Source organism: Giraffa tippelskirchi, chromosome 9 (assembly GCF_054371585.1).
Source record: "Giraffa tippelskirchi isolate mGirTip1 chromosome 9, T2T-mGirTip1v1.2.pri, whole genome shotgun sequence".
NCBI lineage: Eukaryota > Metazoa > Chordata > Mammalia > Artiodactyla > Giraffidae > Giraffa > Giraffa tippelskirchi.
The window spans coordinates 159591615-159618851 of record NC_137283.1 but is presented as its reverse complement, the minus strand read 5'-3'; the positions used below and the strand labels follow the sequence as shown (position 1 = coordinate 159618851).

Sequence of the window (27237 nt, the reverse complement as noted above, 5' to 3'; positions counted from 1 at the left end):
GCGGACAGATTCTTTACCATCCTCAGCATGCCACTAAATTGGCAAATTACAGTAGAGAGAAAGCTCGCCTTTAGTGAAGAAGGGTAAGAGGGTCCCCCTCCCTCCAACTTCAAACTGGAATAAGCTGAAGACCTACAACACATATTCACCCACTAGACGCCCCCCGCCCCCCGCCCAAGTAATTTAGCCTTGTCTCTCTTTTATTAATGAGCCCTAAGGCTAAAGTCAATTAAATTGTTTTACAAACTCAACAGCACTTCTTTTTCTAATAATAATAATTTTATTTACTTTATTTACTTTTTATTTTTGGCTGTGCTGGGTCTTTATTGCCGCACAGGCTTTTTTCTAGTTGCGGTGAGCACAGGTTTACTCTTGTTGCAGTGTGTGGGCTTCGTATTGTGGTGACTTCTCTTATTGTGGAGCACAGACTCTAGGGCGCTTGGGCTTAGTAACTGTGTCATGCCAGCTTGGTTGCTCCATGTCATGTGGGGTCTTCCCAGACCAGGGGTCGAACCTGTGTCCACCTGTCTCCAGGTGGATTCCTAACCACTGGACCACCAGGAAAGTTCTCACAGCATGACTTACCTTGCTCTTCATCATAAAATTCATTCAATACTTTTGTGGGTTTTGCTCTTGAGTATAAATCTGAGAATCAACTGAAGTTTACAAAAATCAATAGCCTCCTTGGAATTTTGGGTTCAATTTACTATCGTTTTTTGCATCAAGAAAAGCTGAGATTCAGAAAAGTTAATTCACCTGAGGGTACATGACCAGTAAGAGGTATAACAGAGCTTCAAACCCCAAGCCCACACCAGTCTAGGAAGGGAATCGGGGCAGAACCACACCGTCCAAGGTCTGTCTGTCTGTGACTCCCTCATGCCTTGTTCACGATTCCTAAGCATCACAGACATTGTGTTAGACCCCCTGGTTCCTGCAGGGCTAGCAAGGGTTTTACTAAAGGGCATGCTGGTCCTTGGACTTTCATAAAGAAAAACAATCTTACCTTTTCTTCATAATGCCCTTCTCTGCCTGGAAACTGAGGAAGGCAGCATTTAATCCCCTGCATTTCCACTGTCAGCTGACTTCCATGTCTAAGTGTTAAATCAACAAAGGGAAGGATTTGTCAAATACTCTCCAAACACTAGGTCCCAGAAACTCGGTGAAGAATCAGACTTCTTCTGGCCCAGGCTGTCTGGGAGCTTTTAGTGGCTAATCCAAGGGCAATGAATAAAGCAGGAGGATATTCAACCTCAAACGGTAGCTGCTGCCAAACCGTAACCAACGTCCATCGCTCCTGTCCATGAGCTCCTGAAAGTCAAGTGCATTGAGAGGGAGCTGGCAGCTTAATGTCTGTTCCTTTGAGAGACACTGGGTGTGTTGTAACCAGGCGAAGAGTTCGACAACTTGGAGGTGTCTTGGGGCTGTGCTGTCTGAAAAAGGTCAAAGGTGGGCTTTTCCAGCCCCTGCGGGGTCCTGACTTTGTGCCAGAGAGCAGGGCTTCTGGGGAGAGGGAGACCTCAGTGAGCTGAGCTGACTTCAGGGAAATCAGGCCAACAGTGCTTTTGATTTCCCTCCTCTCAGAAACATACAGAAATGAGAGCTTGCCTTCCAAATAGTCTAAGCAAGGGTAATGTTTTATAGGAAAATGACTGTCCTTCTGCCCAAGACTGTCCTCAAAACCAGCACAGGGGGACTTCCTTGGTGGTCCAGTGGTATAGAATCTGCCCGCCAGTGCAGGGGACGTGGGTCAGTCCCCGGTCGAGAGAATCCCACATGTCTTGGGGCTACACAGGCCCATGCGCCACAATTACTGAGCCTGCACCCTAGAGCCCATGCTCTGCAACGAGAGAAGCCAGCGCAGTGAGAGCCGGTGGACTGCAAGTAGAGAGTAGCCTCCGTTCACTGCAATTAGAGAAAGCCAGGGCAAAGCAATGAAGACCCACTGAAGCCAAAAATTAAAAAAAAAAAAAGCCTAGGAGGCCCAGAAGTGAGCCCCAGGCCCTCACTCTGTGCATAGCTTGGGATTGTGAACCTCTCTGAAGATAGTGCTGGTTTTGCCCCAGGGTCATTTCTGGGCTGCTCTGCAGAGGGGAGTTCGGAGCCCAAGAGAAGGCCCCACCTCACTCCCCCAGGAACAAAACTGTCTGGAGCGCTGGAAGCAAAAGAGCTCTGAAGATCAGTTACTGACTGTGGCAACTTCAGGTGAATTGTCCAACCTATGGGGCGTCTCAGTTTCTTGCTCCAAAAAATAGGATGATAAGACTATTCATGGGATTCATCTGAGGCTTAAAATGAGATCGTATATGTGATACTGTCAAACAGATTTTTGGAGAGGAGTGTTATTAGTAAACATTGTAATGAAGCCTGGGATCTCTCAACTCTTATTGTTAGAAAGTTCAGTCTATAATCTCGGCTCTTCTTGGGGCGGTTCGCCGTCATGTCCTGGTTCCAGGAGGAGTGAGTCTGCTGTGCGAGATGTCCTCAGCTTATTTTTTCTTCGTCAGAGTATTTCAACCTCCTGTCTTTAGGCTGTTCCTCGAAGGCTTTATTCACTTCAGTTCAGTTCAGTTCAGTTGCTCAGTCGTGTCCGACTCTTTGCGACCCCATGAACTGCAGCACGCCAGGCCTCCCTGTCCATCACCAACTCCCTAAGTCCACCCAAACCCATGTCCATCGAGTCAGTGATGCCATCCAGCCATCTCATGGTCTGTTGTCCCCTTCTCCTCCCATCTTCAATCTTTCCCAGCATCAGGGTCTTTTCCAATGAGTCTTCTCTTCGCATCAGGTGGCCAAAGTATTAGAGTTTCAGCTTCAACATCAGTCCTTCCAATGAACACCCAGGACTGATCTCCTTTAGGATGGACTGGTTGGATCTCCTTGCAGTCCAAGGGACTCTCAAGAGTCTTCTCCAACACCACAGTTCAAAAGCATCAATTCTTCGGCGCTCAGCTTTCTTCATTGTCCAACTCTCACATCCATACTTGACTACTGGAAAAACCATAGCCTTGACTGACGGACCTTTGTTGACAAAGTAATGTCTCTGCTTTTTAGTATGCTGTCTAGGTTGGTCATAACTTTACCTGAATAGCTGTTTCATTTTTCTCTTCAGGGTTTGGAAACTGATGATAGGACTGTGAGTCTGGCTGTTGTGCATGATCTGAGTTTCTGTTCGATTTTAGAACTCTTAAGTGTGTGTGTGTGTGTGTGTGTGTGTGTGTGCGCACATCAGGAGTGCAGTAGGGTGGTTCTCTTGCCTTCATAGTTGATGATTTGTGTTCATCGACATCTCAAAGTTGATCTCTGTTTAACCTTCATTAAGTCATTCCACAGATATATATATGTATATTTTGTAATTTTTAAGTTGATATGTTGTATTTCATTTTTATTCAATTCAAGAAATTAGTTTTCTTTTTTCCTTTTTTTTTTTTTGGCCATTTGGCATGAGGGATCTTAGTTCCCTGACCAGGGATCGAACCTGCTCCCCCTGCAGTGGAAGCTCGGAGTCTTAACCACTAGACCACCAGAGACGTCCTTATATGTATTTTTAAAATTAAGCTCCAGTTCTGTGCCAGTGACTGCTCCAAGGGCCGGGAAGACGGTGACAATCTTCAGGATAGTTGTGTACCCCAGAAAAGGGACAGTCCAGGGTCAGAAGGCCAACAGTTGAACTAGTAACACTGTAACTGCAGGGGGTGCCACCCGCCCCACCCCCATCCCCACTGCCACCCCAGGAGTGGCCCCCAGTCTCCCCAGGACAGGTGTGTGTGCAGGGAGGTCTCACCAGAAAAAGTGATGTTTGGGCTGAGATCTGGAGATGAGGAGTAGAGGGAAGGGGAGTCTCTCTGGAGGCAGTGTTCAGGCGGGCAGAAAGTCCTGGAGATGCAGACTCTGGTCCTCAGGTTCTCCTTAGTGATGGGGGCCTTTGCTTAACTTCTCTGGACCTCATTTCCTTCTCTGTAACAATAGTACCTGCCTAACAGGTGTTAGGACGATCAGAGGAACTATTCTTTTTAAGACCCTGATGCTGGCAAAGATTGAAGGAGAAGGGGACAGCAGAGGATGAGATGGTTGGATGGCATCACCAACTCAATGGACATGAATTTGAGCAAACTCCGGGAGATGGTGATGGACAGGGAAGTCTGGCGGGCTGCAGTCCATGGGATCTCAAAGAGTCAGACAAGACTTAGCAACTCAACAACAACAACAACAATATTCTTTTAAAGGATTGAATCTGTGCCAGAGGTAGAGGAAGCACTATATAAGTGTTTGCAAAATAAAAAAGAAATCCACGCCCGTACAATGTAATCTTGAGAATATATTTGTCTTCTGAGTGTTTTCGTCCCTGCCTCTAAGAGCGCAGGAGAATTTTTATCTAACGTTTGGCGTCCGTGTGTGTTTCAGGCGCTTTCCTGAGTCCTGGCCTCCCGCCCTGCTGGCCGTGTTCTGCGGTGGGTGTTCGCTGTCTGGGCGAGGAGCACGCCCCCAGCATGGACCTCGTCGCCTTGCTGAAGTCTCACTTTCTCTGCCACCTCATCTTCTGCTACGTCTTCATTGCCTCGGGGCTCATCATCAACACCATTCAGCTCTTCACGCTCCTTCTCTGGCCTGTTAACAAGCAGCTCTTCCGGAAGATCAACTGCCGGCTGTCCTACTGCGTCTCCAGCCGTAAGAGACTTACCTTCTGTTCTCTGTTTGCGTGGGTGTTACTGCTAGGATTTTCTATGTAGGTTACTAGGCTTGCGGTGTATGCTTAGATATGTTGTTTGTGTTTTTGACAAAATGCAAAATGTCTATTTTTGTCCTCATTCTTAAGCTATTTTTTCAATGAGTAACGCCAACAGCACCACCAAATGCCAAAATTCAACAGGCACAGAGGGCTAGCCTATGAAAAGCAAATAAGCCTTCTGCCTCTGTTTCTTTAGGTTTCCTCCTCAGAAACAATCAGTGTTTGTTGTTGTTCAGTTGCTCAGTCGTGTCCGACTCTTTGCGACCCCATGGACTGCAGCACGCCAGGCTTCCCTGTCCATCACCAACTCCCAGAGTTTACTCAAATTCATGTCGATTGAGTCGATGATACTGTCCAACCATCTCCTCTTCTGTCGTCCCCTTCCCCTCCTGCCCTCAATCTTTCCCAGCATCCGGGTCTTTTCCAATGAGTTAGTGTTAGTGATTTCTTAGTTATCCTTACAGAACTAGCATCTATGTGTGTATATATATGTTATTTCTATAAGGAAAGACATATGTATGTATGGCTCTTATGTTTTTACATGTAAGCAGGTGAGTCTGTATATGTATAGATACATAAGACATACACATAGCTCAGATCATGAACTACTTATTGCCAAATTCAGACTTAAATTGAAGAAAATAGGGAAAACCACTAGACCATTCAGGTATGGCCTAAATCAAATCCCTTACAATTATACAGTGGAAGTGAGAAATAGATTTAAGAGACTAGATCTGATAGAGTGCCTGATGAACTATGGATACAGGTTCGTGATATTGTACAGGAGACAGGGATCAAGACCATCCCCAAGAAAAAGAAATGCAAGAAAGCAAAATGGCTGTCTGAGGAGGCCTTACAAATAGCTGGGAAAAGAAGAGAAGCGAAAAGCAGAGGAGAAAAGGAAAGATATTCCATTTGAATGCGGAGTTCCAAAGAATAGCAAGGAGAGATAAGAAAGGCTTCCTCAGGGATCAGTGCAAAGAAAGAGGAAAACAATAGAATGAGAAAGACTAGAGATCTCTTCAAGAAAATTAGAGATACCAAGGGAACATTTCATGCAAAAATGGGCTCAGTAAAGGACAAGAATGGTATGGACCTAACAGAAGCAGAAGATATTAAGAAGAGGTGGTAAGAATACACAGAACTGTACAAAAAAGATCTTCATGACCCGGATAATCACGATGGTGTGATCACTCACCTAGAGCCAGACATCCTGGAATGTGAAGTCAAGTGGGCCTTAGAAAGCATCACTAAAAACAAAGCTAGTGGAGGTGATGGGATTCCAGTTAAGCTATTTCAAATCCTAAAAGATGATGCTGTGAAAGTGTTGCACACAGTATGTCAGCAAATTTGGAAAACTCAGCAGTGGCCACAGGACTGGAAAAGGTCAGTTTTCATTCCAATCCCAAAGAAAGGCAATGCCAAAGAATGCTCAAATTACCGCACAATTGTACTCATCTCACACACTAGTAAAGTAGTACTCAAAATCCTCCAAGCCAGGCTTCAGCAATACGTGAACCGTGAACTTCCAGATGTTCAAGCTGGTTTTAGAAAAGGCAGAGGAACCAGAGATCGAATAGCGAACATCCGCGGAATCATCGAAAAAGCAAGAGAATTCCAGAAAAACATCTATTTCTGCTTTATTGACTATGCCAAGGCCTTTGACTGTGTGGATCACAATAAACTATGGAAAATTCTTCAAGGGATGGGAATACCAGACCACCTGACCTGCCTCTTGAGAAACCTGTATGCAGGTCAAGAAGCAACAATTAGAACTGGACATGGAACAACAGACTGGTTCTAAATAGGAAAAGGAGTCCGTCAAGGCTGTATATTGTCACCCTGCTTATTTAACTTATATGCCGAGTACATCATGAGAAATGCTGGGCTGGAAGAAGCACAAGCTAGAATCAAGATTGCCGGGAGAAATATCAATAACCTCAGATATGCGGATGACACCACCCTTATGGCAGAAAGTGAAGAAGAACTAAAAAGCCTCTTGATGAAAGTGAAAGAACAGAGTGAAAAAGTTGGTTTAAAGCTCAACATTCAGAAAACTAAGATCATGGCATCTGGTCCCATCACTTCATGGCAAATAGATGGGGATACACTGGAAACAGTGGCTGAGTTTATTTGTTGGGGCTCCCAAATGACTGCAGATGGTGACTGCAGCCATGAAATTAAAAGACACTTACTCCTTGGAGTAAGTCTGTCAACAAAGTCTGTCTCGTCAAGGCTACAGTTTTTCCAGCAGTCATGTATGGATGTGAGAGTTGGACTATAAAGAAAGCTGAGTGCTGAAGAATTGATGCTTTTGAACTGTGGTGTTAGAGAAGACTTTTGGGAGTCCCTTGGACTGCAAGGAGATGCTACCAGTCCATCCTAAAGGAGATCAGTCCTGAGTGTTCATTGGAAAGACTGATGTTGATGCTGAAACTCCAATACTTTGGCCACCTGATGTGAAGAGCTGACTCATTGGAAAAGACCCTGATGCTGGGAAAGATTGAAGGCAGGAGGAGAAGGGGACGACAGAGGATGAGATGGTTGTATGGCATCACCGACTTAATGGTCATGAGCTTGGGTAAACTCCGGAAGTTGGCGATGGACAGGGAGGCCTGGCGTGCTGCAGTCCACGTGGTTGCAACGAGTTGGACATGACTGAGTGACGGAACTGAACTGAACTGAACACATACTTTTTAAAACTAAATGCTGGTATAATACATTGTTTGTCTTTCTTGGTTCTTTTCTTTAACTTTTTGAGATAATTGCTGCACATATGATTGCAAGAAGCAATACAGAGAGATCCCATACACCCTTCAGCCAGTTTCCCCCCATGGTAATATCTTGCACGTCTACAGTGTAACATACCAATAAGAAAATTGACATTAACACAGTCCACCAATCTTATTCGGATTTCTCCAGTTTTATTTACATTCATGTCTGTGTATGTGTGTGTGTGATTATACTAGACTATTTTAAATATGACTAATTCAACTGAATTTCAAAAATGAAAAATGGTACAAGGCAAATTCGAGTAGTGGGATGTCTAGAGATGAGTTTGGTGACCAGAAATCTATATCTGTTCTCAATAGCACAGAATGCTGTGTGTATCATTACCAATTACATATATGAGTGTGAATATATTTTTTTAAATGAACTCTTTCAAATGAAGCAATTAAAAAATCTCAGCTAGCTTCAATTATGCAAGAATTTCTAAATTATGGATATCATTTTGGAACTGTTTCAATAAAGCAATCAGGTTTTAATTTGAATCAAAATAATACAAGCTGCATACAGTTATCCAGATGGATTATGCTCACTGATTCAATGAGCTATTTTTGAAACTTCAAGATATAATCTTATGAGAAAAAGAATAATAGCTACATCCTCATTTGTAATGTTGCACTGACTCAGAAGTAGCAGATATGTCTGATACTATTTCTAATGTGGCATGTGTGCTAGACCTCTCCTGTCTTGGGTTGGAGTGTTTTAGATAAATGTCTTGAGCATGTTGATAAGATCATAAAGTTACAGTTGCAAAAAAATGTATCTTTAATCCTCGTGTCTATGGCCCATTGGGTTGTAGCCACTCATTCAATGCAGTCATGCAAATTTGCTAGTCATGCATTTTACTCTGATACTGTTTATAGTATTGAAGCCCCTACCATGTTACAGAAAAGGGAACAACCTTTCAGGGCAGGACAGAGGCCCCAGGAGAGGTCAGAAACTGACTTGTAACTGTTTGAAGAGAAAACAGTTTGCATAATCAATAGAAGGAGATAATTACCTCAGATTTACTTTATAATTTTAAATGTCTTTTTCCACTTAAGTGTCTATTTAACAAAACTTGTTTAACAAACAATGTTAATTGCACTTTTCATCGAAGCTTGCATTTATGTGATGTGCACACACCTATGGAGATTCCAAAATCTGTCCGTTTGCAATTGGGAATCGTGTATATTTGCATTGTATATTTGCATTGTATAAGACCTCTGTTGAAATCTCGGGTGGGTGCTTAAGCATTGAATTTTCATTTGGAGTTGAGAAATAAGAGATAGGCTTTGGAATGAGCGTTCCTAAGAGTCTCTGTTTTGCTTTTGGGGGGTAGTAGAGACATGCCAAGTCAATATTCTTTATAAAATATTTATTATTTATTTAACTTATGTATTTGGCTGCACTGGGCGGGTCTTAGATGCCGCACGTGAGATCTTCTGATGGAGATTAAGATGGGGAACACATTCAGAAAGCAAGGTGGATTTCTCAACATGACAAATAATTATTTAGGATGATTCCAAATGAAACGTAACCATCCAAGACCCCTGGTGTTTCCCCACCCAGGGTGTCGTGAATGGCCAGCAGTCTAATTTCACAACAGGGTCAGAAGTACATCGCCAGCTCCCTCTCGTCCCAGGATGTCCCCCCATGCTGTGTGCCTGCTGTCCCAGAGGAGAGCTTCCACGGGTTTGGACTGAGCAGAGGCAGAAGTCACCTGAAAAGGGAAGGGGGGCTTCTCTCTGGAGGAACAGGTCTAGCTTTGGGGAAAGGAGAATGTGGTAGAAGCTGGAGAGGGTGGTGCCTCCTGGGTTTGGCTGTGGGCACTCACTGTGGTGAGGAATCCTGCACATCCCTCCCCACCCCCCATCTTCTCCAGCATCTCCATTCCTGGTATCCCAGCACGTCTTAGATACAAACCTATTCTCTCTCTCTCTGAACTTGTCCTCTGTAGTTGACAGATGCTTGGACTATTTTGCAGCAACAACCAAAGACGTGTAAGAGACAGCCTGTTTGGGAAGCCTCATCGGAGGCTATAGCTCGTGGGCTATTGAACAGCTCAGAATAGAGGTGATCAGGCCCTCTCTGTTTGCTGTCACTCTCCTCCTCTCTAGGTTAAGACAAAAACTCTTCATGGAGTTGAGCGAATCACTCTAAAGCTTAGAAAATCAGCTGTATTCATCATTTTCGCAGCTGACTTTTTGAAGAAAAACAGCAGATAAATTGTTTCCTAGACACTCGAGGCCCCTCCATCACCTGCTCACTTCTTGCTAATGCAGGTGTGTCTGCATGCTTCTTTTTTACTTTTTTTAACGTTTGTCGAGAGCTTGGTGGTGCACTCGGTGAGTCCGAAGCAGTCACCAGCCCTGGCGTGTGAAAGGCCACTGATGTAAATGACAAATAGAGTCAGTCTCCAGCATGACACACAGACAGAGAATCTTAGTCTAGTGGCTGGGGCTGCCATCAGGAACAACGGTTAGAAAGGTTGTTTGATTTGGATGGCTGCTGTGGGAGGGCTGTTTCAGTTCCTCCCTGCCTACCTTCGTAGGCCCCTAACCCTGAGAGGCTGAGATAGACTGGCTTAGCATGCAGAATGGTGGGGGTTGTGGGTGGGGTATGGAGCCGACTTCTGCAAGGTGAGGAGAAGGAAGGAAGTTACAAGAAGTGGGCTGCCACGTAGAATTGTATATTACCTTCCCTTGTACACGATGTGCCCTTTAGTCTCTAGGGAAAAGTGGCCAAGACCAGCTGGCTTGCTTTCCTTCCCCCCAACTCTGTGCGTTTAAAAAAAGCAGAGAAGAATTAGGAGAACCTATTAATGGCAGAGGTTTCAAAGGGGGGAGGCGGGGAGAGGGGAGGATGACAGCTGACCTTAATGTTCCATGAAGGACTGGAGACACAGAACTGCCATTGAGACACCACTCCCCACCCACACACCAGCCCCGGTGCCTGGCTTCCAAATTCCGTGCTGTAGCTACCGACCTCTGTGCCTTGAGCCCGTCTCGTACTTTTTCTGGAGCGTGATGCTCCTGGATTCCATGGCCGTCCGATGCACGGATCCACTAGGTGCCTCTGATGGCCAAGGGCTGCTGACGCTGAGGAGGGGTCCGGATCTGGAGTGTGGAGACGAGGCAAGGACACCCTGCCCTCCTGCGTACAGGCTCTCACCTTGGGCGAGCCCCGCAAACCCTCTGACTTCAGCATAGAGCAGCAAGATGGATCACAGCGGGTGGTTGAAGAAGCAGAATGAGATGCTATGTACAAAAGTGCCCCGTGAGCTGTTTAACACACATCAATTTAGGATGAAAACTGAAATTTGTGTCTGCGGAGGGAAGGAGAATTGTGGAGGGGAGGGTGGTGGGGGGAAAGATAAGGCTCTCTTCTTTCTGCTCATTATGGCCGTTTACTTGGTTGGGTACCTTCAGAAAATGCACTACATTTGAATTAAGGAGAGAGAGTGAAATTGACCAAATTCCAATATTTTTCTAATAAAAAGTTTGGGTTTTTTTTTTTTTCTTTTTGCATGGGAAGATAGTTACTTCTCTTCTTAGCACCTCCCTTCTGCGTTCCCACCCACCGCCCCTTGAAGGTATTGGCTGCTTGATTGGCAGTAGACAGTGGTTGAGCATGAGGAGAGAGGCGAGCTCTAATTCTCCAACTATAGCACCGCTCACAGTTCCTTCCTTGAAACAGGTGTGAGTCTTCCTGCTGTTAACAATAGTGGAGCCCAGGATGTAGAAGTCCCCTCCCAGCTGTGACCCGAGGGCAGAGCTCAGTATCTCAGATGGACATGAGCCCTCCCTGGAGCCCCGGGGGGAACCAGGCTTCACTGAAGATGCCCCCTCATCCCACTTTTAGGGTGACATCCCTCTTGTGGGGTGATGAACCTAGGATTCTTGGGGCAGCTCCCCTCTCCCTGCACCAACAATTTCGGCCATATGATCAGTCTGATTCTCCTGGGTGCCAGGCTGGTCCCTGGAGCTGGCCTGGTGTGCTTTATTTTTTCTTGTTAAAAGTAATTTTTAAAAATTTATTTATTTTTGGCTGTTCTGAGTCTTCGTTGCTGTGTGGGCTCTTCTGTAGTTGTGGTGCGAGGGCTTCTCGTTGAGGTGGCTTCTCTTGTTGCAGAGCACAAGCTCTTAGTTGTAACTCACAGGCTTTGGAGCCCCGGATCAATAACTGTGGCGCATGGGCTTAGTCGCTCTGCAGCATGTGGGATCTCCAGGACCCGGGATCAAACCTGTGTCTCCTGCACTGGCAGGCAGATTCTTTACCACTGAGCCACCAAGGAAGCCTTAATTTTTCCTTTTTTTAAAAAAGTTTGCTGCTTTTAGGCCACACCGTTCGGCATATGGGATTAGCTTCCGAAACCAGGGATTGATCCTGTGCCCCCTGCATTGTGGGCATGGAGTCTTAACCACGGGGCCACCAGGCAAGTACCTGGCCAGGTTCGCTTTAATACAAGGCCATCACCCATAGTGTTGACTGTTTTCCTTTCTTTTGTCTCTCACTGGAATTGAAGAATCTGCCTCCTACCACAGGCCCTCCTGACTCAGGATAAGAATTGTTTTTTTAAATGTCCTGGTTTGAGTTCCAGATTCTTGGGCACGTATTAGTTTCCTTGCTTTGAGATTAGTTGGTGCAGGTGTAGCTAGGAGACAGCAGTTAGTAGGGGGCAGAGGGACCAGGGCCAGGAGCCCTGAATGGGGGGGAGGGGAGGGGGAGGGGGAGGGAGGAGGAGACAAGACATGGAGGAGGGTGCTCCAGATGAGCGAACACGCCCCCCAAGATCTGTTCCTGGATTTCCTCCAGGCAGGAGTTGTTACTGATCCTTTCGGTAGGAGATTTCTCAGAGGCACGTGGATCCCCGGGCACAGGCCCTGGGGAAGTGGGCCTCCCCTTTGACCCAGTGGGTGTGCACAGCATCACACATATCCAGGCCTGGCCGTGGATCCTGGGGACAGGGTAGGAGCATAGCCAGGGATCCTGGGGAGGGACTGAGGGGGTTGTGTAAGGGAAGGGGCGTCAGCCCCCCGAGGTCTCTATTTCTGAGAAGGGCCAGGAGAAGCGGGTCTTAGACACGTTGCTGTGTGTGTCATGAGGCGGGGGTCATAACTGGGTGCCCCCCCATCTTACTTGAAAGTACAGGGCCAGACCCGAGTGTCTTTGATAAAAGGTGATCCATCAAAGAGGGCGTCGCTGCGGCATTTTCCACAGTGACCTTGGGAGAAATAACGCGTGCTGCTCACTTGGCAGCTGCCGGATCCGTGCCTCTTCCCAGCCTGACGAACGGCGGGATGGCCTTCGCCTATTTCATCCAAGTGGATTCTCCGCCCCCCCCCCCCCCCCCCCCGTTCCCGTCCTGGGCAGGTTTGGCTCTCTTACTTGGGGCAATAGTTTATCACCTGCAAGATGTCAGGAAAGGTCTTTGCTAGGTTGGCCCCGGAGCCCAGAGCCCTTCCCATTGCTGATCCTGCCAAAACATGGGGGCTACAGCTCAGGGCCTGGAGTCTCCCTGAAGGTCGGCCGACATATGCCCATCAGTGCCGGGGGGGCACCTCCCAGAGGGAGTGCAGGTCACTGGCTGTCCAGTGATAAGAGCAGGACCCCTGAGGTCGGCGCTGTCTCCTCTGCTGTGTTATCGGGACAAATGGCAGCTTTGCTGAGTAGATTTGGATGGAAAGGGATCAAAAGACTCTAGGTAAGTCCCTCAGGCCTGCCCCGGGGCTCCTTTCACCTGTGGATTAAGATTCTGACCCAGAGGTGAAAGGCTCTCCCTGGACAGAGCGGAGAGCACCCAAATTCCTCTCCTGGGACAATGCTTTCCTCATCTCACTCTCCTGTACTCGTACCATTTCCTTCTCCTGTCGTGTGTTGGTCTCCACGCCCTCACAGCTCTGATAAGCAAGCTCCGCTTCGTCTGGGGTTACAGCTCTGACGGCTGGGCCTGGGAGGTTCAGCAGCTTATACAAGCGCTGTCTAGTCCATGCTCTCAGGGGCTGGCGAAGAGCCCAGGAGTGTGTGTGTGTGTGTGTGTGTGTGTGTGTGTGTGTGTGTATCTCCCTGGAGACCCCAGGCCTTGACAGCGGCCTCAGTAACTGACATAAGAGGTCACCGCATCAAGCAGCAGAGATCTTGCTCTAAGTAGTTTCCTGGTGATTCATTCAGCAAGTATTGAGCGCCTGCTGTGTGCCAGGCGCTGTGTTGGGTACTAGGCGCATGGTGGTGAGAAAGACAGCTGCACCCCCCCCCCAGGGAGCTTGCGGTCTGGTTGTCTGAAAGTCTCATAATCATCTCCTACAAGGGCACCTTGGATAAGTCGTCGTGATGAACAGACCCAAACCATGCTGTTTGCCCCATGTTTGGGCAAAACGGACCTTGTTTCCTTTTGTCAGTGGCAATCCATTCCAGTATTCTTGCCTGGAAAATCCCATGGACGGAGGAGCCTGGTAGGGTGCAGTCCATGGGGTCTCGAAGAGTTGGACACAACTGAGCGGCTTCACTTTCACTTTTCCCTTTCATGCACTGGAGAAGGAAATAGCAACCCACTCCAGTATTCTTGCCTGGAGAATCCCAGGGACAGGGGAGCCTGGTGGGCTGCTGTCTGTGGGGTCGCACAGAGTCAGACACGACTGAAGGGACTTAGCAGCAGCAGCAGCAGCAGCAGTGAGGCTTTTTGAGTAGCACAGAAACCAGCCAACCAACCAAACGAAGGGAAAACCACACCTGTGCAACTCAGCCTTCTGAATGGAAGTAGCAGAAGCAATCCTGAAATGGACTTAAGGTAGATCTTATTTACAGTATGTTATAGAGTCAGAGAGCTCGCGTATCTGCATTTAAATGGCACCAGAATGATAGGTAGGAGAAAAAGAAGAGAATCAGAGTGTGTATAAGCTAAGCGGGGTCAGGCTTCTCAATTCTGCCCTTTTATTCCGTAGACTTCAATCCGGCTAATACTTAGCGAGCACTTACCGCTCTAACTGCTGTTTTGAGTACTAGGCACAGAGAGGTTAAGCAACTTGCCCAGGGTCACACAGGAAGCGGAGGAGCTGAGACTGGGGCCATCTGAGTGCAAAACCTCTCTGCAGCACTGCCCAGCCCAGCCTGGTGGTGGAGGAACCAGGCTCTGGAGCTGGGGCCATGTGTCTGCTGGTAGTTGTAGTAGGTGACGTTCCACAGGGCGGCGGAGATTGTGTAGTCATGACACACAGCTATTTCCATTTCTGATCCATGTAATCACTGCAATCTGTGGTGTGCAGTATGTGTTAGGCCTCACACTAATCCTTTTGTATCCTTACCTTGTTTAAACACATAACCAGCTTGAAAAGGCAGTCTCCCATTTCATGCCAAGTGAAAGTTGCTCAGTCATGTTTGACTCTTTGTGACCCCATGGTCTATACAGCCCATGGAATCCTCCAGGCCAGAATACCGGAGTGGGTAGACTTTCCCTTCTGCAGGGGAATTTTCCCAACCCAAGAATCGAACCTAGGTCTCCCACATTGCAGGCAGATTCTTTACCAGCTGAACCACAAGGGAAGCCCAAGAATCCTGGAGTGGGTAGCCTGTCCCTTCTCCAGGGGATCTTCCCAATGTAGGGATGGAGCCCAGGTCTGCCGCATCGCAGGTGGATTCTTTACCAACTGAGCTATCAGGGAAGCCCTGTCATGCCAACCCACTCCAGTATTCTTGCCTGGAGAATCCCATGGACAGAGGAGCCTGGTGGGCTACAGTCCACGGGGGTCGGAGAGTCGGACATGACTGAGCGACTGAGCAGAGAGAGAGCATTTCCTGGATCAGTTGTCTGAGGCTCAGAGAGGTCAGGTGACTTGTCTAAGGTCACACAGGAAGTCGGAGAGCTGAGATTCCCAAATCCATTCTCCTACTACCTTTTTTTAAAATGTATCTTTGGCTGCACTGGGCCTTTATCTAGTTGTGGTGAGTGGGGTCTACTCCCCAGTCGAGTGCTCTGGCTTCTCTGGCTGCTGAGCAAGGGCTCTAGAGCCCGTGGGCTTCAGCAGTGGTGGTGCCTGGGTTTAGCTGCCCCACAGCTGTGGAATCTTCCCAGGCCAAAGATCGAACTCATGTTCCCTGCATTGGCGGGTGGATTCTTAACCACCAGACCACCAGGGAAGTCCCATTTTTCTCCTACATTTTGAAAAATGAAGAAAACAGTGTGCTTATGAGTTTTTATTTTAACACCCATGGTTGGTGTGAAGCAGACATCTGTTCGGATCAGCTCTGAGCGTGTCCACGCCCTGTCTCAGCCCCAGGGGGCCTTGCAGGGCGTCTGTCACCTCCTTAACAAGCGTGCATCTGGGTTCATCCTGGGGGCCCCAACCCTGGGCCAGCACCTGGGGCTCAGAGGTGAAGGGGATGTGGCCGCTGCCCTCGGAGGGGTCCGGGCTAGTGGGGAGAGCATGTGAGCCAGCCACTGCAGAGCAGCCAGACGGAAGCCAGGCTAGGGGTATGCAGGGAACGTGTAGCAAGTCCATCCTGGGGAGAGAGGGAGGCTGGTCCCCTGAAGCAGCATCATGCCAGGAGTTACTGAATGAGTGGGAGGTGTGATACATATGCAAGAAGGGGAAAGGCGGTCTGGGCTGAGGAAAGGACATAGTCTAGCATCTCCCAGAGGCGGCACTGGTTTATCTGCGCTGGTTTGTTCATGGAGCCGGTTTGTTCAGGTGCAGGACCTACCACATGTCGTCACGACCTCGCTGAATCAGGAAGTTGGAGCCAGGTGTCCTCCACTGGGGCCTGGAGGACAGTGGTGTTCAGCGGCGCCGAGTGTGGCTGGTCCACCTCGGGCCTGGTCCACGGATGCACCCACATAGCCATCCCCAGAAATTCCAAGCTCTGTAAACCATCCGTTTTCTTCAAGGTTTATTTTTGTCTTGCCCTGAGCAACTCTGTTTGAAATGTGCCTAGAGAAACTGTTAATTTTTTTTTTTTAAAGATCTGTTCACACATAATCTTTTATAGGAAGATACCCAGCTGGGTCATTATTTCCTTGAACCATGTAACACCTTAAGTATAATATTACGTAAAAATAGCATGAGGCAGAATGGAGCTGTATAGTACCAATTTTATAAACACAGACTGTAAGTAAGTTGATAAGAGAGCTGCTTTTAGGCATTAGAATTAGAGATGAGTTTTTAAATTGCCTTTATAGCGTGTATTTTGCAAACTGGAAAAAAAAAAATCCAAACAAGATAAAAGCCCAGACAACAAAAAGAATTAGCTAAGAAAGGGGTTAGAAAAGGGAAGTATAAAGTGGGCCCTTGGTGCACTGTGTATGTGAGTGTGTGTGTGTGTTTGTGGGAAAGCCTCCTGCGTGCTGGCGGGGGGCTCCCCATTCCTGGGCCCAGGAGTGATGCGATGTTCGGGCCTCACCTCCAGGACCTGCATAGAGCGTATTTGACTCTCATCGCTGCAGTGACTGAGGACAGTGGAAGCGAGAGAAAGTGCCCCACAGCTGTGTCCCTGGGTCCCCAGTGTCCCGTCCCCTCCCCCACCCCGACCAGAAGACATATACGTTCTTACCTCGCGACTGTCAACAGGGCTTTATTCATAAGCAAAGTCTTTGCTCATCGTCAAATTGAGATGCAGTCCTGTGGGTGGGCCCCAGTCCTTTACGGCTAACAGCTGTGTCTTTGTAAAAGGGGAGACCATGAAAGCAGATCAAACCAGTCCATCCTAAAGAAAATCAACCCTGAATATTCATTGGAAGGACTGATGTTGAAGCTGAAGCTCCAGTACTTGGGCCACCTGATGTGAAGAGCCAACTCACTGGAAAAGACCCTGATGCTGGGAAAGACTGAAGGCAGGAGGAGAAGGGGACCACAGAGGATGAGATGGTTGGATGGCATCATCGACTCAATGGACATGAGTTTGAGTAAACTCTGGGAGATGGTGAAGGACAGGGAGGCCTGGCGTGCTGCAGTCCATGGGGTCGCAAAGAGTCGGACATGACTGAGCGACTGAACAGCAACCGCAAATAGATGCAGAGGCAGCAGGCCCAGAGGAGGACGGTGTGAAAACACTGAGGCTGCAAGCCAGGAGAGCAGATGCCCCGCAGCCTCGAGAGAGGCAGCCCTGGCCACACCGTGTATTTAAGAACAGAAATACTGGGGTACTAAAACCCGATGTATTTCTGGTTTTAAGCCCCCAGTTTGGGGAACTTAGAGCTTCCCTGATGACTCAGTTGGTAAAGAATCTGCCTGCAATGTGGAGACCCAGGTTTGATCCCTGGGCCAGGAAGATCCCCTGGAGGAGGGCATGGCAACCCACTCCAGTATTCTTGCCTGCAGAATCCCATGGACAGAGGAGCCTGGCGGGTTACAGTCCACGGGGCCGTACAGAGTCGGACACAGCTGAACGACTAACGCTTCTGGCGTACTTGACAGCAGTCCCAGACAGTCATCGCTCTGTGTTCTAGGTCTTTTTCCCTCTCACTGTGTGTGTGAAGTGCGAAGTGAAAGCCGTTCTCTGGCACCGGCAGGTGTGGTGCTGTGTTTATTTCCCTCTCCTCCCACCTCACCTGGCTTTCCCCACTCCCAGTTGTTTCACTGACATTACAGGGAGCGAGAGGTTACACAGACTGAAGGCCTTGTTTGTGTTTAAGGGCCAAGCCACAGAACCCGTCTCTCCTGCTTCTTAAAGTCAGGGATGTCCTGTGAGTGAAGTGGGGCTGGCGACTGTGTGTGCAGCTGGGCTGGCCTGTGTGGAGGAGCTTTGATAATGGAGACGAAGGCTTGCTGGGTTTCTTTCCTCCTCTTTTCCTTGTATTTTCAACTGGCATTTATGTTTATCTCTCTGAGTACTCTAAGTCCAGAACTGCTTTGGCCAATCCCCAAAGCAGTCTGCCTGGGAGAACCAGAATGAAACCCTCCTTCAAACTTGGAGGGAGTTCTCCGAGGCGAATGGATCAAGTGTGGAAGCCTGTCTGTAAAGCAATGCTCAGGTCTGGCCTAGTAACAGCCTCTCTGGCCACGAAAGGAACAACAAGTCTTTTCTTCCTCTCCCTGCTTTGCACGAAGAAGTAACAGGAATGAAGTCATCTGACCCAGGAAGTCTGTTCCAGTGGCTTGCACACGCGTGCATATTTCATTCGAAAGCATCCAGAAAGCTGTCTTCCCAGCTTCGTTCAGATCCAATGTCTTTTCTTCTTAATCAGTGTTACACTCCAGCCTGATTCCTAGTGGAACGATTTTATCTAGAATGGGACATTTCCTTTGCTCCCCTTTTCCTCACAAAGCTTGTTATAAAATTAGGCTTTTGTGTCAACACTTCTTTGTTTGCATAGGGGAAAAAATACTGGCCTTGAGAACTGATGATTACATCAATGTGTTATCAGATCAATTCATCGATAAATATCGCAGCTAAGTAGTTGATACACCTGGCAATTGGAAGCATCGTAAATATACAGCCGGTCTCACACAACTGATCCGCTGAAAGCAGACGTGATAGATAAGAGCCCTGGATTTTTTTTTAAAGTTTTAAAATAGAGTAACGTAACTATGCTGTAGCATTTATTGTGAGTAACAATCCATTTCTGCATCTTAAATATATGTGTGTGCATGCGTGCTCACTCAGGCGTTTCCAACTGTTTTGTGACCCCATGGACTGTAGCCTGCCAGACTCCTCTGTTCATGGAATTTCCCAAGGCAAGAATACTGGAGTGGGTTGCCATTTCCTTCTCCAGGGGATCTTCTCAACCCAGGGATGGGACCAGAGTCTCCTGCATCTCCTGCCTTGGCAGGTGGATTTATTGCCACCTGGGAAGCCCCATATGTGTGTATACACATGTAAATATATATGTTTTACTCATAGTGCAGGATGTATGTGTGATTATTCCTACAAAAAAATGACCTGGTATTTTAAATAGAAAGCTTAATCACTCACAACTTCAAATAGATATATTAAGACGTGTTAAAGAAACAGCAGATTTAGGAATACAACTGTGATACTGAGTTGTATGAGCAGATGCTTGCCTTGGAGCAAGGTGTCTTAGCTGTTGAAGTGGTTTATTGTCGGAGTCCAGCTCCAGCGGGTCCAGAGTTCCCTCAGGATGGACGGCGTCGGCGATACGAATGAGAAGACACAGCAAGTCTCAGCGTTTCCAAGTGTCTTCTAAGTGTCTTCCAAGTGTCTTCCAACTTTATTATTTTTTAAGACAGCTTTTATATTTTTAGTGGTATATAGAAACAAATGTAAAGTATAGAGTCATACCAATTCAGCTTAAGGGACATACCAATTCAGCTTAACGGGTATATCTTAATGGACCCATCAAGTTAGCTCAATGGGCCAGCAGTTTTGACCCTCATCGAAGCTGTTTGCATGTCTTTAGTTACAAAAAAGCCTCATTTTGTTTACATCATCTTCTGGCCTGGTGGCCTGCTAACACCTTGTGACTCTCTATTGATAAAGGTTGATCAATCAGAATACTTTTGTATAGGGCACATCAGGAAAGAATTCATCAACAGGAAGTTTCAAGATAAAACCTGTTTTTGGTAATTTACTCTACGCCTTGAGCTTAACAGAGAAGAATGTAGTTCCATAAAGTCAAAGAACAGCAAGCTGAAGTTCAGCTTTAAGTAAGAATCATCAGTTAAATCAACAATTGTCTTATTATTTGTATTAAAGCTAAACTTCTACTTATATAAATCTCTAACTATTATGCTTTTATTATATAGGCTAAATACGTTAAGAATAAAAACATAGTGAGTAAATATAGATTAAGTAACAATTTCATAAAGCAATATTTCTTTTATTTCCTAACAAGCCCTTTTTTCCTGCGAAGGGTTTTGTGCCCATAGGGGCTTTCTGTGCGGAGGCTCTCAATGCTGTTTTATTACTAGGGAGCAGTTATGCACATTAGCTCCAAAGGCATAGGTACATTTATTAAACAAACCAATATGTTAGCAAAAGGAATTTCGATCAGCATACTCTATATCCCAGATAATTTTATTTAGGGTGCTACCGTTCAGGGGCCTTGTTGATTTGAGGTTTCAGAATGATCTTTTTTAGTAGGGAATCAGGAAAGGTCTTTTGCCTAAGTCATAGAAAATAAGAAGAGGTTTATTATAGCAAGCATCAGAAAGAGAGATGTCATTTTTAAGGTGAGCGCTGAGACAGCCTCTCGAGAATCCCTGAGGCCTGAGTTGCTCTGCTCGTCCGTCCTTCGCCTCATGACTCTGTCATGAGTGGGGATCTCGTGGGCTGGCTCCCGGCAGTTTATAAATAAATTAATTCTCAGCCAAGGTGCCCATTTGTTTTTGCAAGCATTAAATTTCACTTGTGACTTGGGTTACGGCTTTCAAATTAGGTTATAAGTTTGACTTTGGTGTCTTGTAACTTCATAAGACAGTTGGGTGTGGTCTTCAAAGTGGCTGGGTACTCCCCAGGGGGGAAACCAAGACGAGCCATTAGATTATAGGAAGAAAACCTTAGAGCTTCTAATTTATGTTCCATTTATCATACATAGAGGGCTTCCCATGTGGCTCTGTGGTAAGGAATCTGCCTGCAATGCAGGAGACAAACGGGTTCCATCCCTGGGTCAAGGAGATCCTCTGGAAGAGGAAATGGCAACCCACTCTAGTAATCTTGCCTGGAGAATCCCATGAACAGAGGAGCCTAGCAGGCTACAGTCCATGGGGTCACAAAAGAGTTGGACACAACTTAGCGACTAAACAACAACAACAGTAGTATATATGGATGAGATTTAAAATTTACATATATTTTATAAATTATACAAAGCAAAATTTTATGTGTGTGAAATTTGTGTATGCTAATGGTGCCTATTTAATTTTTCAACTTAAACGATCAAAATTATTTGAAGATAACTGCCTTAGCCTGTGGGTTTGGGTGTCAGCACATTGGAGACAGTGGAAACAGTGGCTGACTTTATTTTTTGGGGCTCCAAAATCGCTGCAGATGGTGACTGCAGCCATGAAATTAAAAGACACTTTACTCCCTGGAAGGAAAGTTATGACCAACTTAGACAGCATATTAAAAAACAGAGACATTACTTCGTCAACAAAGGTCTGTCTAGTTAAGGCTATGGTTTTTCCAGTAGTGATGTATGGATGTGAGGGTTGGACTATAAAGAAAGCTGAGCACCAAAGAACTGATGCTTTTAAACTGTGGTGTTGGAGAAGATTCTTGAGAGTCCCTTGGACTGTGAGGAGATCCAATCAGTTCATCCTAAAGGAAATCAGTCCTGAATATTCATTGGAAAGACAGATGCTGAAGCTGAAGCTGAAGCTCCAATAGTTTGGCTCCCTGATTCGAAGAGCTGACTCATTGGAAAAGATCCTGATGCTGGGAAAGATTGAGGGCAGGAGGAGAAGTGGGAGACAGAGGATGAGATGGCTGGATGGCATCACCGACTCAATGGACATGAGTTTGGGTGGGCTCCGGGAGTTGGTGATGGACAGGGAGGCCTGGCGTGCTGTGGTTCATGGGGTCGCAAAGAGTCAGACACGACTGAGCGACTGAACTGAACACTGGAGATAAGAATTTAAATAGCACATTTAGAAGCAAGAGGCAAACAGGCTTCTTGGAAACAAGCTCCAAAGCAAAGGGAATACCAACAGCAAAAAGAATTTCCACGTTTCCCTCTTCGGTGTGACTTGGGTCCAGATGGGACTGGAAGCCTTTCAAACACACTCTGATCCCTTCTCTGATCCTATCCCAGGTCTCCAGAAAGGAGGGCAGATGCTAAATTAAAAGTCTCCCCACCTCCATGTTTTGTTTTGAAGGAAAAAGTCCTCGGTGTCCTATGATAAGATTTTAAAATCTGTCCTAGCCCACTTTCCCATCTCAGACTGCCAGCTACCACTCTCCCATCTCAGACTGCCTGGCTACAGCCTATGGAAAGTGCTGCACCCAGTAGGTCTTCTCTGACATTCGGAGGCTCCCTGGTGGTTCCCATGCAGCTCTTTAGGGGGGTAGATTTGGTGTGAACATCCTGTGTCTGGGGCCATGGAGGGGATGACCTGCTCTGGTGTGCTCGCTAACAAAACCACACCGCCCTACCCACCCTGGTGACTGGGGCTTCATGATTTTCATTTGTAAAAGGAGGGAAGTAAATTTTAACGGGCTGTAAAATGGACAGTGTGGAATGTAAAGTGGATGGGGGTTGAGCATGCTTCCCGTGGAGTTCCGGTACCCGGAATGGGTGAGGATGCTGCTTGATGGTGGAAGGAGGCGCGAGGGGTTGGGGGGAATCCAGGCCTGAGAGGCCGAGTGGCTGGCAGTGCTGGAAGGACATCGCATGGAAGAGGACCCAGGGGTAGCTGGTAACCTGAGAAGGTAGGAGCTGGGCACCCGGGGAAAGCGACCAAGAACACGTGCCAAGACTGCTGATGACAGGAGCCGTCCAGGAACACAGCAGGAGCCTCAGGAAGCCCGGAGCCCCTCCTGCGAACTCAGTGGAGCCTGGCAGTGACCTTCAGGGAGGGCCAGGCTCTCAAACCACCAGCCTTCAGGTGGAGGGGACTGCTCAGAGGGCCTTGAGAACCCTGTCCAGCCTTAGGACGCGGTCACGCAGCAGGTAGGGTGCGGAGGACCTGGGAATGTGGCCTTGGCCTCCCAATGAGGCCACCCTCAGAGTTTAACACCAGAAGATGAGGGTCTGTTTCAGAAAAAGTGAGCAGAGAGGAGACAAAGCGCTGACTGAGGTCCCGCAGTGCTTAGGTGGGGTGGAAGGAGAACTTCGGTTAGATTAGGGGGTGGAGCATAGCACATCAGAAACGACCGAAGTGGAAACTTTTGCCAATAAAGTGTTTTGAACTGACCAGAAGGTTAGGAGCCAGGACTGCGTTGGTGACCGCTTTTCCTGATCCTGGTCCTTAGAGCCGGGGGACAGGCTCAGGGGCGAGAGAGGGCAGGCATGGGGAGGGCTCAGCCCACGGGAAAGCTGTCCCCCACCTTCCTCTTTCTCCTCTGGCACCCGTTGGCCCCAGACGGTCGTGGGGGTGACCCGCCTTCTCGGTCTGCCTCCCGCTGACAGGGTCTCCAGTCTTACAGGCGGTCCACCCCAGACCGATCAGTCATCTCGGTGGTCTGCATGCAGGTGCCCAGGTCCAGACTGAACCCCCAAGAACTGGTCGCCCAGCTCCTGTTCATTTCCTGCTCCTTGTGGGGACTCCTAAGCTACACACAGCACCTGTTCCGGGGATGTGCACTCCCAGGCCGGAGAAGGCAGTGGCACCCACTCCCGTGCTCTTGCCTGGAGAATCCCAGGGATGGCGGAGCCTTGTGGGCTGCCATCTATGGGGTCGCACAGAGTCGGTCACGACTGAGCGACTTCACTTTCAATTTTCACTCTCAGGCATTGGAGAAGGAAATGGCAACCCACTCCAGCCTTCTTGCCTGGAGAATCCCAGGGATGGGGGAGCCTGGTGGGCTACAGTCCATGGGGTCGCTACAAGTTGAACACGACTGAGCGACTTCACTTTCACTTTTCACTCTTATGCATTGGAGAAGGCAATGGCACCCACTCCAGTGTTCTTGCCTGGAGAATCCCAGGGATGGGGGAGCCTGGTGGGCTGCCGTTTGTGGGGTCGCACAGAGTCAGACACTACTGAAACGACGCAGCAGCAGCACTTCCAGGCATCAGTGTTAGACATGACCTGCCTTTTAGCCTAGGAGCTCACCTCTTTGTGTTTTAAAAGGAGCATTTTTGAAAGATGCTCTAATGGGACATCTAGTTGGAATGTTCTCTGAGCAAACACTGCAGTCATCCATCCTGTGTTGTGTAAATATGGCGTGTGTGTGTGTGTGTGTGTGTGTGTAGTCTTTCTCAGGGAAGAAAGGAGCTGCATCTCGTCAACAGTAATTGAAAAAAAAAAAGAGGTTTGTTTGGGGCTCAACGTGTCTGCTGACATTGCCCTTGAAGGTCATCTTTGTGCTTATTCACTGTGGCCATGGCCTGACTGGACAGGAGATGTGAGAGGAGAGGCTCCTGCATGACTTTTACATCGAGTTAATCGTGTGTGCGATGCTTATTATTTTCTTGGGCTTCAAGGAGGGGTGACCACACTCAGGGGATAAAGAAGGCTCTGGCAGGTGTGCCGTCCAGACCACCGGTTAGTACTTTCTAAAGGACCTGAAGTCTGAGCGGATGAAGCCCCGTCCAGTCCCATCACAAAGCCGCCTTCAGCGCCTGTAGAGGCTGCTCCTTCTCCTTCAGTCCTGGGGAGATGAGTCCCCCTCCCCGGGCTTCCTGGCTCTTCTCTCCTTGCTGACAGGACTGAGGCGGGGTTAGGGGTCAGTCTGAGAGCCAGCCGCCCGCTCTGTCCTAGCACAGAGCAGGCGCCCCATTGAATGTGCGAGGGAGATGACCGCTCAGGTCCTGGAGTGAGTCATTTACACCCCTACGGACTGTCCAACTTGACCTGGAGAGCAGTTTACGGAACCTGCAGAGTAGGATCGACTGGGAGACCCCAATGGGTGTGGTGCATTTTTCTGTTTCTGCTGCAGGGAGGGGGACCCCTTCCAGGGCAAAAGAGTGGGCTCTTGTCTAACATTCGAACGTGAATCGTCCGAGGAGGCACACGTGCCAACAAAGCTAGAGATTTTATTGGGAAGGGGCGCCCGGGCAGAGAGCAGGAGGGTAAGGGAACCCCGGAGAACTGCTCTGCCACGTGGCTCGCAGCCTGGGGTTTTATGGTGATGGGATTAGTTTCCGGGTTGTCTCTGGCCAATCGCTCTGGCTCAGGGTCCTTCTTGGTGATGCACGCATCGCTCCACCAAGATGGACGCGCGCGAGAAGGATTCTGGGAGGTGGTTGCACACATGGTGTCACCTTCTGACCTTTCCCAAACTCTTCCAGTTGGGGGTGGCTTATTAGTTCCATGCTTCTTACCAGGACCTCCTGTCATAAATAACTCATGCAAGTGGTTCCTGGCCAGGGTGGGCAGTTTCAGTAAGTAGACTTCCCCTGACATTTCTAAGTCCTAATTAAGCGATGAAACCAAACCGGCTTCCCTTGTGGCTCAGATGGTAAAGAATCCGACTGCAGTGCAGGAGATCTAGGTTTGATCCCTGGGTTGGGAAGAACCCCCTGGAGGAGGGCATTGCAACCCACCTCAGCATTCTTGCCTGGAGAATCCCATGGACAGAGGAGCCTGGCGGGCTACAGTCCATGGGGTTGCAAAGAGCGGGACACGACTGAGCAACTACACACACATAACCTAGATTCAGCCATGAAACTCAGTAAACAGGCAGAAGGGAGACGTAAGACTGTAACTCATTCCTAAGTAAAGAGGTAAAGCTCTAAGAGCCATTGGATTTCAGAGGGAAAAGAAGAGTTGATGGGCTGGACTGGGCCAGTCAGGGAGGCTTCAGAAAGTGGGTGTCATCAGTCAGACCTCAGAGAGCAGACGTCCTTGCGTGAGGGGTTAGATGGGGGCTTTTGTGCTTAGTCACTCAGTTCTTTCTGACTCTTTGAGACCCCCATAGACTGTAGCCTGCCAGGCTCCTCTGGCCATGGGATTTTTTCAGGCAGGAATACTGGAGAGGGTTGCCATTTCCTCTTCCTGGGGATCTTCCCAACCCAGGGATCGAACTTGCATCCCCGTGTCTTCTGCATTGCAGGTGGATTCTTTACTAGCTGAGCCATCGGGGAGGCCCCAGACAGGCAGAGAGGGGGGTGGGCTTTGCCAGAGCACTCAGTGCTGTGGGGCTGAGCACGGATCAGGACCTCATTAGCTCGCAGCACTGACCACAAGAGGATGACGAGCGTCAATGTCCACGGATGTAGGGGCCTGGATGCTGCAGACGGCCTGCCACCACCTAGCATCTCTGTTCTGGCGGCCCTGGTCCTCCACAGCCGTGCAGACATGGCTGTCTGCAGCTTCGAGCTCTCCTTCCCGTCAGTTCTGCTGCCAACGAGGGCAGGGGCATCCCCCAGCTCCAGCACCTGGCCCAGCCTGAGTCACGATGCTATCACTGTAGCCAGTAGTCTCACTGAAGCGAGCTTCCAGAATATCAGAAATTCTCCAAGTCAGTTATTAAAGGCCCTATAAACTTAAAATTATGAAATAAAGGTAATAGATTATGAAACAAAGGTAACAGATACTAAACCCTGGGAGTTGGTGATGGACAGGGAGGCCTAGCATGCTGCAGTCCATGGGGTCACAAAGAGTGGGACACGACTGAGCGACTGAACTGAACTGGACTGAACTGAACTGAAGTAAACCCTGGTGTTTCCCTCTCCTTAGTTTTCTGCATTTGACTGTTACCTCTGCTCTTGAGGTTACATCAAGTATGTGTGTCCAGTAGCAATGCTACTTGGCTCCGCAGTCAGTGATGGCAAGTTGGCAGCTTGACATTGGCCTGGTGGGAGCATTTACACCGTAAAAATTGGCAAAGCTGTAAATCAGGGCTCAGATTTTCCAGGACACCACCTGGTTCTTCAGCATGTGTGTATGTCTAACATAGCACAGGTAAAAAGACGTATTCTAAATCTAGATAAGCTCTTTTGGAACCTCAAATGTTCTAGTCTTTTTAAAAGAAATATTTATTTGGCTGCCCCGGGTCTTAGTTGCAGCACGTGAGATCTTTAGTTGTGGCATGTGGAATCTTCTAGATGTGGCGTGCAAGCTCTTAGTTGAAGCATGTAGGACCTTAGTCCCCTGACCAGGGATGGAACCTCGGTCCTCTGCATTGGGAGAGCAGAATCTTAGCCACTGGACCACCTGGGAAGTCCTCAGATGTTCTAGTTTTTGCATCTG

At 48.1% G+C, this 27237-nt stretch overlaps 1 protein-coding gene across 4 annotated transcripts in view; it reads left to right on the top strand.

Moving 5' to 3' along the window:
• The window catches only part of AGPAT4 (1-acylglycerol-3-phosphate O-acyltransferase 4), a 141698-nt gene that overhangs the window by 50862 nt on the left and 63599 nt on the right, over window positions 1–27237 (top strand). For all 4 annotated transcript variants that reach the window (XM_081524437.1, XM_081524439.1, XM_081524440.1 and 1 more), the window contains exon 2: window positions 4402–4665. In XM_081524437.1, the coding sequence (XP_081380563.1) occupies window positions 4402–4665 (264 nt within the window). The remainder of the gene's footprint in view (window positions 1–4401; window positions 4666–27237) is intronic.